The sequence below is a fragment of the Cherax quadricarinatus genome, chromosome 9, assembly GCF_038502225.1.
Source record: "Cherax quadricarinatus isolate ZL_2023a chromosome 9, ASM3850222v1, whole genome shotgun sequence".
NCBI lineage: Eukaryota > Metazoa > Arthropoda > Malacostraca > Decapoda > Parastacidae > Cherax > Cherax quadricarinatus.
The window spans coordinates 7,740,171-7,751,858 of NC_091300.1; the positions used below are offsets into that span (position 1 = coordinate 7,740,171).

Here is an 11,688-nt window from a genome sequence, read left to right on the forward strand (position 1 = left end):
GGACCAGGGTGTGCAGACCAGAGTGTGGAGACCAGGGTGTGGAGACCAGGGTGTGGAGACCAGAGTGTGGAGACCAGAGTGTGGAGACCAGGGTGTGGAGACCAGGGTGTGGAGACCAGGGTGTGGCGATCAGTGTGTGGAGACCAGAGTGTGGAGACCAGGGTGTGGAGACCAGGGTGTGGAGACTAGAGTGTGGAGACCAGAGCATGGAGAACGGGGTGTGGAGACCAGAGCGTGGCGACCAGGGTGTGGAGACCAGGGGGTGGAGACCAGGGTGTGGAGACCAGGGTGTGGAGACCAGAGTGTGGAGACCAGAGTGTGGAGACTAGGGTGTGGAGACTAGGGTGTGGAGACCAGGGTGTGGAGACCAGAGTGTGGAGACCAGAGTGTGGAGACTAGGGTGTGGAGACCAGGGTGTGGAGACCAGGGTGTGGAGACTAGGGTGTGGCGACCAGTGTGTGGAGACCAGAGTGTGGAGACCAGGGTGTGGAGACCAGGGTGTGGAGACTAGAGTGTGGAGACCAGAGCATGGAGAACGGGGTGTGGAGACCAGAGCGTGGCGACCAGGGTGTGGAGACCAGGGGGTGGAGACCAGGGTGTGGAGACCAGGGTGTGGAGACCAGAGTGTGGAGACCAGAGTGTGGAGACTAGGGTGTGGAGACCAGGGTGTGGAGACCAGGGTGTGGAGACCAGAGCGTGGCGACCAGGGTGTGGAGACCAGGGGGTGGAGACCAGGGTGTGGAGACCAGAGTGTGGAGACCAGAGTGTGGAGACCAGGGTATAGAGACCAGAGTGTAGATACCAGAGTGTGGAGTCTAGGGTGTGGAGACCAAGGTGTTGAGACCAGAGTGTGGAGACCAGAGTGTGGAGACCAAGGTGTGGAGACCAGGGTATGGAGACCAGAGTATGGAGACCAGAGTATGGAGACCAGAGTATAGAGACCAGGGTGTGGAGACCAGAGTGTGGGGACCAGAGTGTGGAGGACAAGGTGTGGAGACCAGGGTGTGGAGACCAGAGTGCGGAGACCAGGGTTTGGAGACCAGGGTGTGGAGATCAGGGTGTGGAGACCAGAGTGTGGAGACCAGGGTGTGGAGACCAGGGTGTGGAGACCAGAGTGTGGAGACCAGGGTGTTGAGACCAGGGTGTGGAGACCAGAGTGTGGAGACCAGGGTGTGGAGACCAGAGTGTGGGACAAGAGTATGGAGACCAAGGTATGGTGACCAAGGTGTCGAGATCAGGGTGTGGAGAACAGGGTGTGGAGACCAGGGTGTGGAGACGAGGTTGTGGAGACCAGAATGTAGAGACCAGGGTGTGGAGGCCAGGGTGTGGAGAACAGAGTGTGGAGACCAGGGTGTGGAGACCAGGGTGTGGAGACCAGGGTGTGGAGACCAGAGTGTGGAGATCAGAGCGTGGAGACCAGAGTGTGGAGACCAGGGTGTGGAGTTCATGGTGTGGAGTCCAGGGTGTAGAGACCAGAGTGTGGAGACCAGGGTGTGGAGACCAAAGTGTGGAGACCAGGGTGTGGAGACCAGGGTGTGGAGACCAGAGTGTGGAGACCAGGGTGTGGAGACCAGAGTGTGGGACCAAAGTGTGGACACCAAGGTGTGGAGACCAAGGTGTGGAGACCAGGGTGTGGAGACCAGGGTGTGGAGACCAGGGGGTGGAGACCAGGGTGTGGAGACCAGTGTGTAGAGACCTGGGTGTAGAGACCAGGGTGTGGAGACCAGGGTGTGGAGACCAGAGTGGGGAGAGCAGAGTGTGGAGACTAGGGTGTGGAGTCCAGGGTGTGGAGACCAGAGTGTGGAGACCAGAGTGTGCAGACCAGGGTGTGGAGACCAGAGTGTGGAGACCAGTTTGTGGAGACCAGAGTTTGGAGACCAGAGTGTGGAGACCAGGGTGCGGAGACCAGGGTGTGGAGACCAGGGTGTGGCGACCAGGGTGAGTAGACCAGAGTGTGGAGATCAGAGTGTGGAGACCAGGGTTTGGAGACCAAAGTATGGAGACCAGAGTATGGAGACAAGAGTGTGGAGACCAGAGTGTGGAGACCAGGGTGTGGAGACCATGGTATGAAGACCAGGGTGTAGAGATCAAAGTGTGGAGACCAGGGTTTGGAGACCAAAGTATGGAGACCAGAGTATGGAGACAAGAGTGTGGAGACCAGAGTGTGGAGACCAGGGTGTGGAGACCAGGGTGTGGAGACCAGGGTGTGGCGACCAGGGTGTGGAGACCAGAGTGTGGAGATCAGAGTGTGGAGGCCAGAGTGTGGAGACCAGGGTGTGGAGACCAGGGTGTGGAGGCCAGGATGTGGAGACCAGAGTGTGGAAACCAAAGTGTGGAAACCAGAGTGTGGAGACCAGAGTGTGGAGACCAGAGTTTGAGGATCAGAGTGTATGAAGACCAGGGTGTAGAGACCAAAATGTGGAGACCAGGGTGTGGAGACCAGAGTGTGGAAACCAGGATATGGAGACCAAAGTATGGAGACCAGAGTGTGGAAACCAGAGTGTGGAAACCAGAGTGTGGAGACCAGAGCGTGGAGACCAGGGTGTGGAGACCAGAGTGTGGAGACCAAAGTGTGGAAACCAGAGTGTGGAGACCAGAGTGTGGAGACCAGAGTTTGAGGACCAGAGTGTCTAGACCAGAGTGTGGAGACCAGGGTGTGGAGACCAGAATGTAGAGACCAGGGTGTGGAGACCAGGGTGTGGAGACCAGAGTGTGGAGACCAGTGTGTGGAGTCCAGGGTGTGGAGACCAGAGTGTGGAGACCAGAGTGTGGAGACTAGGGTGCGGAGACCAGGGTGTGGAGACCAGGGTGTGGAGACCAGAGCGTGGCGACCAGGGTGTGGAGACCAGGGGGTGGAGACCAGGGTGTGGAGACCAGGGTGTGAAAACCAGAGTGTGGAGACCAGAGTGTGGAGACCAGGGTATAGAGACCAGAGTGTAGATACCAGAGTGTGGAGTCTAGGGTGTGGAGACCAGGGTGTGGAGACCAGAGTGTGGAGACCAGAGTGTGGAGACCAAGGTGTGGAGACCAGGGTATGGAGACCAGAGTATGGAGACCAGAGTATGGAGACCAGAGTATAGAGACCAGGGTGTGGAGACCAGAGTGTGGGGACCAGAGTGTGGAGGCCAAGGTGTGGAGACCAGGGTGTGGAGACCAGAGTGTGGAGACCAGGGTGTGGAGACCAGGGTGTGGAGTCCAGGGTGTGGAGACCAGAGTGTGGAGACCAGGGTGTGGAGACCAGAGTGTGGAGACCAGAGTGTGGAGACCAGGGTGTGGAGACCAGGGTGTGGAGACCAGAGTGTGGAGACCAGGGTGTGGAGACCAGAGTGTGGGACCAGAGTGTGGAGACCAAGGTCTGGAGACCAAGGTGTCGAGATCAGGGTGTGGAGACCAGGGTGCGGAGACCAGGGTGTGGAGACGAGGTTGTGGAGACCAGAATGTAGAGACCAGGGTGTGGACGCCAAGGTGTGGAGAACAGAGTGTGAAGACCAGGGTGTGGAGACCAGGGTGTGGAGACCAGGGTGTGGAGACCAGTGTGTGGAGATCAGAGTGTGGAGACCAGAGTGTGGAGACCAGAGTGTGGAGACCAGGGTGTGGAGACCAGGGTGTGGAGATCATGGTGTGGAGTACAGGGTGTAGAGACCAGAGTGTGGAGACCAGGGTGTGGAGACCAGAGTGTGGAGACCATGGTGTGGAGACCAGAGTGTGGAGACCGGGGTGTGGAGACCAGAGTGTGGAGACCAGGGTGTGGAGACCAGAGTGTGGAGACCAGAGTGTGGAGACCAGGGTGTGGAGATCATGGTGTGGAGTCCAGGGTGTAGAGACCAGAGTGTGGAGACCAGGGTGTGGAGAGCAGAGTGTGGAGACCATTGTGTGGAGACCAGAGTGTGGAGACCGGGGTGTGGAGACCAGAGTGTGGATACCAGGGTGTGGAGACCAGAGTGTGGAGTTCAGGGTGTGGAGTCCAGGGTGTGGAGGCCAGAGTGTGGAGACCAGGGTGTGGAGACCAGGGTGTGGAGACCAGAGTTTGGAGACCAGTGTGTGGAGACCTGAGTGTGGAGACCAGGGTGTGGAGACCAGGGTGTGGAGACCAGAGTGTGGAAACCAGAGTGTGGAGACCAGAGCGTTGAGACCAGGGTGTGGAGACCAGAGTGTGGAGACCAGAGTGTGGAGACCAGGGTGTGGAGACTGGAAATAAATGGTATAAAATACCGACACAATGGAAATATAAACACATATGCAGTATAATGTGATCCTTTATTGACTACGTTTCGCCCACACAGTGGGCTTTTTCAAGTCACAAACAGATCTGGTATAAACCTTGGTAATAAATACCGACAAGTTGGTTTAGAAAGACACGTAAGCAAACACTATAACATATTTATTAGAAAACGTTTCGGTCCTGGGACCTTGATCACTTCTAACATACAGAGGTAGAAAGAAACGCAGCCCCACACCTCTAACTTCTACAGCAGGCGTCTACACTATCCCCTGTGGGTTCTGTCCCAAGAAATATGTAGGAGAGACAGGCAGAGATCTTACAGTCCGCCTGAGTGAACATGGAAATGCCTCTAACAGAGACGATGTAAGGTACGCCTGTGTCCTCCACAGAGACTCCACGGGGCATTTGATGAACTGGAACGAGGCACAACTCGTTCTCACCGAACCAGACCTCAGACGCCGACGGTGCCTAGAAGCCTCACTAATCGCCGTCACCGACACTATAGAACGCAACACTGGAAACTACAACATTTCAAAAACATTGGCATACATGATACTTAAGCAGCACCAACCCAACAACACAGGAGTCGAAGATTGAGACACTTATGCAGCATATGGGAATCTTTATTCAGGAAACGTTTCGCCACTGTGTGGCGAAACGTTTCCTGAATAAAGATTCCCATATGCTGCATAAGTGTCTCAAACTTCAACTTGTCGGTTTTTCAAACCATTCATCACAACACAGGAGTCACATGATTTCATCGTCTACCCGTCCTCAACATAGGTAGAGGTTGTTTTGATAAGGACCTGCCTCGCATGGGCCAATAGGCCTTCTACATTGTTCCTCCATTCTTATGTTCTTATGACATTCCTCAGGTCACGTGCGTCACATCTCACTCTCCGCCTATATATATAATGTCTTTCTACCTCTGTAGAAACAGGCCGAGTATGTCAGGTCACGTGCTCTACTCAGACTCAACGCCACGAGAGCCATGACGAGGCACCGTGCAGGGGCAAGCAAAGATGTACTTCGCTTGTACTATATACAAGGTATACGCTCGCTCATTGACTACGGTGCACCGGCGTTAGCTCATCTCTTCCCGCAGAGCAGGCAAAGAGCGGAGGTCGTACAAAATCAGGCGATAAGAACTATGATAAATTAGACACATGTGCAACTCTTGGGTATCTTTATTGAGGAAACGTTTCGCCACACAGTGGCTTCATCAGTCCATACAAAGGAGAATCTATTCAAGATTGATGGACTGACCACATCGACTCAAGGTTGAGGGACTGATTACCTCATTCTCCTCCTGTTCTTCAAGATTCTCCTTTGTATGGACTGATGAAGCCACTGTGTGGCGAAACGTTTCCTCAATAAAGATACCCAAGAGTTGCACATGTGTCTAATTTATCAACATGTCGGTTCTCTGAACCATTCATCTACAGATAAGAACTATGCTTGGGGCCCCCATCTGGACCAACACAGTATGTCTCAGATCTGAGGCCCGGCTTCCTTCCTTGGCTGACAGAGTGAGATACATAAACGCCTGCAAAGTGGCCACGATTCTGCACAGGCAGCAAGGTACCCCACTAAGCAGACGGATATTGACAACCATGGCACAAGATCCCACACTCTTCACAGACTACGTTTTGTGCTGCTGGGCGGAAGCTGTTGCCTATACAACTACTCCTTGAGAAGAGTTTTGACCTTCCTGTTGCTGGGTACCATCCACCACCTCCCTGGCGCCCAGATCCAGCTGATGTTTGCATCATGCAGCTACCCATCTCTAAGCGTCTCTGCAGTCAAGACACTCTCAGCAATCATGCTGAGACAAGCATGGCACTGGCAGAGGGAGGCACATGTGCAGTGTATTTCACAGATGGTTCTGTCGACCCTGACAGGAAGAGAGCAGCAGCTGGACTGTACCACAATGGTCACACACAAGGCTGGCGACTCCCTGACCACTGCACGATCCTTCAAGCTGAGCTGGTGGCGATTCAGCAGGCATTGTCACATGCCCTACGTCATCGACTCCGACCTGTCATACATGTTGATTCCACGTCTGCAATCAATGCCCTCTCCCATCCTCAACCACAGGACAATGTTCACCTCATCACATCGATCCTGAGCATAATGACAGCCTTAGAAGTTCAGGGTAACAAATCGACATTGAACTGGATCCCCAGCCATGCTGGCATCCGGGGAAATGAGGCGGCAGATGATGCAGCCAAGGCAGCAACAGACTATCCACATGTTGGGATTACTGTCCCAATCAGCCTACGACAGACCAAACTGGTGGCTGCCAGAGCCATGAAACTTATGGGGGAGGTCTTAGGTTATACCCCATCTCAACAGTGGTACCGAGCAGCGACTCAGGGAGAACCCCCTCCATATGATAGAAGCTGGTCCAGAGCGCAGTGTACCGCCATCCATCGGCTTCGTTTGGGCTTTCCCACAGCCAAGATGATGGTAGACAAGGCTGAGGAGGAGATAAGATAAGATAAGATTTCGTTCGGATTTTTAACCCCGGAGGGTTAGCCACCCAGGATAACCCAAGAAAGTCAGTGCGTCATCGAGGACTGTCTAACTTATTTCCATTGGGGTCCTTAATCTTGTCCCCCAGGATGCGACCCACACCAGTCGACTAACACCCAGGTACCTATTTGCTGCTAGGTGAACAGGACAACAGGTGTAAGGAAACGTGTCGAATGTTTCCACCCGCCGGGAATCGAACCCGGGCCCTCCGTGTGTGAAGCGGGAGCTTTAGCCACCAGACCAGTACTGTCAGCACGTTGTCCAGCGGCCCCTGACACACTATCTTCTGGAGTGCGAAGTTACTGAGATGCTCCGCAGGCAACTAGGAGTGATATTCCCTCCCGAAGAGGAACCAGAGATGACTGCGGCCACACTAGTGTACCATGGAGTCAACGAACCAGACAAGCTGTTACCTGTGATAACGACATATCCTCCTCCTCGCTAGTGTCCATAGTTAGGAGTACATACGGTGTTGTCGCTTATGAGATGCACCAGTTGAACTGACCAGAAGAGTGCTTGAACAGCATATGTCGCGTCATTGTAGAAACCTTTCTCCCTCGGGAGCCAGAGACGGGTCATCGCAAGATTGAGACCCGTGCCAGGACTACGGTCTTGGCGAACATTATACATACATACATCTGTATGTTAGAAGTTAAAGGTCCCAGGACCGAAACGTTTTCTAATAAATATGTTATAGTGTTTGCTTACGTGTCTTTCTAAACCAACAAACAGATCTACCTGGGGTGGAAGGGACGCGAGTATTTATAGTCAGGTTCAGAATGCTGAGGTCAGGTGGAGAATGCTGCATCTGATGATGTACCGAGTGGGGTTATAGAGTCTAAAATCTTGGGTAGCTTGGAAAGGAGGTTGGATAAGTTTGTGAGCAGACCTTCTATAGTGTTCTTCCATTCATGTGTTCTTATGTGGGATAGCGATGAAGAAGTTTCTTGGCAAGTGGTTCAGCTATGTTATAGAAGCCACTATTCTGGTTGAAGTTGTCGGCTATAGAAATAAGTGATGATCAAGGCGAAACATCAAGGGACCTCCAAACACGTATTTCAGAACACCAGTACGCAAGCAGGTCTGACGACACAAGGAATGCCTGCGTACAACACCGTAATTCACACAACCACTTGATAAACTACAGAAACTCGAGACTTATCGCCACAGAAGACAACACTCAATACCGAAGAATCCTGGAATCATCACTTATTTCTATATCCGACAACTTCAACCAGAATAGTGGCTTCTATAACATAGCTGAACCACTTGCCAAGAAACTTCTTCATCGCTATCCCACATAAGAACACAGGAATGGAAGAACACTGTAGAAGGTCTGCTCACAAACTTATCCAACCTCCTTTCCAAGCTACCCAAGATTTTAGACTCTATAACCCCACTCGGTACATCATCAGATGCAGCATTCTCCACCTGACCTCAGCATTCTGAACCTGACTATAAATACTCGCGTCCCTTCCACCCCAGGTAGATCTGTTTGTGACTTGAAAAAGCCCACTGTGTGGGCGAAACGTAGTCAATAAAGGATCACATTATACTTCATATGTGTTTATATTTCCAGTGTGGAGACTACTACTTCTACTACTGCTATTATTGCTAGTGCTAATACTACTACTACTACCACCACTATTACTACTGCTACTACTACTACCACCACCACCACTATTACTGCTGCTACTATCATTATTGCTACTACTATTACTACCACCACTATTACTACTGCTACTACTACTATTCTTGCTACTACTACTATTATTGACACCACTATTACTACTGCTACTACTACTATTATTGCTACTGCTACTACAACCACCACCACTACTACTACTACCACCACCACCGCCACTACTACTACTACTGTTACTACTACTATTACTACCACCACCACCACTACTACTACTACGACTATTACTACTACTACTACCACCACCACCACCACAACTACTCCTAATACTATTACTACTAATAATAATTATATTACTACTTCTGCTGTTACTCTACTACTAATGATAATAACAGAAGAAGAAGAAGAAGAATGGTGACTTTTTTAATGCTTATTATCCAAAAATTCATTAACATACAAGCCTCCAAAAAAGAAGGTCTGTCAGTGTACTACTGATGCATAGTTGTTCGTCAGTGGATGGACATGTTCCCCCCTACACACACCCCCTTCGCCCCCTCCTCCAGGCTTTAACCACCAACCCCCTCCTACACAATATCCCCTTCAAGTAGGTACCATTGATACCTTGCTTACTCTTAATATTCAGAGGAACCGATATTACCATAAAAATGGTTAGTGATTCGGCCATATTTTTTTAAGACCGTGTTAATTACTTGTGTTTCAGTCTGTGTGTAGTCTTATGTAAGTCTTGGGAGAAGTTTGAGGTAAGACTTCAGTCGTCCTTGGGGAGGAGGGAGATAAATGGGGAGTTAGGGGTGAGTGGAGGGTTTATTTGGGGGTTAGTCTCCTATATATTGTGGTGGGGAGGACGGAGAAGCATCAGCAGCAGTGTGCAGGACTACAGCAACATGAAGCTCCTGGTGAGTCAAGCATCTACCAGAACACTGTGTACCTGGTAGACGCTGTCTTATACGCACGCGCATAACACACACGCAACACAATTTACATGAACAACTGTAGAGACTACACTGACTTGTGTTGGTGTGTCCAAATGTTGCTACGGGATGGGTTCTGTAGAAGAATGGTCGTGAACCAGTATGACTAGACTTCCCCGGGTGGCTCTTCGGCCTTAGTAAAAGAATAGTCCAATGAAAGATTTCGGCTTCGGCAATACAGTAGAGGCTTCTGTGTAGGTTGTAAGCGATGGAGTGTACATATTTTTACTTTTTCTTTTCTTCAGATATTCTAGACAGACTTATTCAAGTCCATCAACAAGGTAATACCATCTGAATGATTAATCAAATGTAGTCATAAGCATTGTTATATTTAACCAAGATTATTACTTGCATACTAGCTAAAATCTTATAAACATGCGCGTCTAACAACCCTAGTACTACGTTAGTACTTTAACTTAATACAGATTGCTAGAATAGGTTGTACTTTCCATGTAATATGAGATCGTAAGTATCCCTTATGTACGATTTAAGAAATGTTACATATTTTGTGTTTGTTTTATGTTGACAGGTGGTTTTGTCTCTTGCTTGGTGCTACAGTGCAGCGCAGTATGTGATGCCCCTCTCATATATGGGGTATCCTTTAGTGCAACAATACAGCTCCAGACCAATGTACGGTTATTCTACCTTCGGCTACCACGGCATCAACCAGAACCGCCATGAGTTCCGCCGTCCTGATGGCAGTGTTGTTGGTCATTACTCCTACATCCAACCCGACGGTAAGCCCGCTGTTACCTTCTACGAGGCTGGTGCTGGTCAAGGCTACCGCGTCAGGTCAAATGTCCTTCCCGTAGCAGAGACTGCAGAGCTGAGCGCCCCTGTGAACAATCTAGTTGCCCCAGAACCCGTACAAGAAACCCCTGAGGTTCTTCAGGCTCGGGCAGAGTTTCAAGTCATGTACGATGAGGCCAAGTCCCGGGCTGTTGAAGAACCAAGCGCTCGTAAGAAGCGTCAAGTGACTTTCCTAACTTACCCCGTCACTTCCGCCGTCAGTATTAAGACCAAAGAAGCACAAGACAAGACTACTGCTATTCAAATCCCAACCCCTATGATCTACTCATATCCATTCAGCCCCCTCATGAATTATGCATCATTCCCATATGCTTACCATGGCTACCCTTACTCCATAAACCCGTTCGTGCCCAAGACTGAGGAGGTGAAGGCCAAGCTTGAGACTGATGCTGAGACTGAGGCTGAGGCTGAGCCTGAGCCTGAGGCTGAGACTGAGGCTGAGGCCGAGTCTGAGCCTGAGGTTGTCGTGGAGGCTCGTCGTCGTCGTAGACAGGCACAATATGTCTTCCCTCTCAAGTACACCGCAGACTATGCCAAGTTCAAGACCCAGAAGTTCGAGACCGTTGAGTCCGACACTCCCGCTGACACCACCAAGATCGAACTTAAGGAAAAGGTGTACAAGTATAAGCTCCCTGGCATGTACCATCCATACTCTGCCTATACTCCTTACTCTGCCTACACTCCTTACTCTGCCTACACTCCTTACTCTGCCTACACTCCTTACTCTGCCTACACTCCTTACGCTGTCAATCCTGCCATTACTTACTCTGTTCCATTCCCTTTCCAAAGGCATATCCCTCTCATTGCTGCTCCCATTAAGAAGGAGTAGGACCTCACACTATCAACAATCTCATTTCCTGTGACAGAAAATAATTTTGGATAAGATTATTTGTATATATGTATGAGGGATGGTTTGGTGTCACCGAGTCGTTCGTATACAGCAGCTACAGACGCGTCTCTGACGTAGCTCGTGTAGCTGTCACACATACGTCTCTTTCACACTGGCTGCCTCATATGTACCTCTAATATTTTGATGTAGCTGCTATATTCGTTGCTGGTGCGCCCATGTCTGTGAGCGATGTCTGACAATGTAGATACAATGTAATGCAATAATAAAAAAATATAAAAATACGCAAGAGTTGTTTCTTCTCCAGCAATATGGTGAAACGAGATAAACAAAGTAATCGGTTCAGGTAACAGAGATTCTGGTGTTCTGTTACGCACTTTCGCTTCCTCGTGAAGACTCTAGTACTTTTGACGAGAAGTTGTTCCACAAACAGTCACCAGGGCTCTACACCGCCAGTGGTTCGACTGGCAGCCTCCTGGGATCTATACTACGAAAGTACCATTTCCCAGGCACTGTATAACCCCCTATAAGTTTTGTGTTTTCCCTAAATATAATAATAATAATAATAATAATAATAATAATAATAATAATAATAATAATAATAATAAGAAGAAGAAGAAGAAGAAGAAGAAGAAGAAGA

The 11,688-nt window shown here is 50.2% G+C and overlaps 1 protein-coding gene across 1 annotated transcript; it reads left to right on the forward strand.

The window, feature by feature from the left end:
- Positions 1 to 9,267: 9,267 nt before the first annotated feature.
- Positions 9,268 to 11,332, forward strand: LOC128686011 (uncharacterized). The gene is made up of 2 exons (XM_053772643.2): positions 9,268 to 9,316; positions 9,921 to 11,332. Exons 1-2 carry the CDS (start codon positions 9,305 to 9,307, stop codon positions 11,028 to 11,030), a joined length of 1,122 nt encoding a protein of 373 aa, XP_053628618.2. The 5' UTR covers positions 9,268 to 9,304; the 3' UTR covers positions 11,031 to 11,332.
- Positions 11,333 to 11,688: the final 356 nt, after the last annotated feature.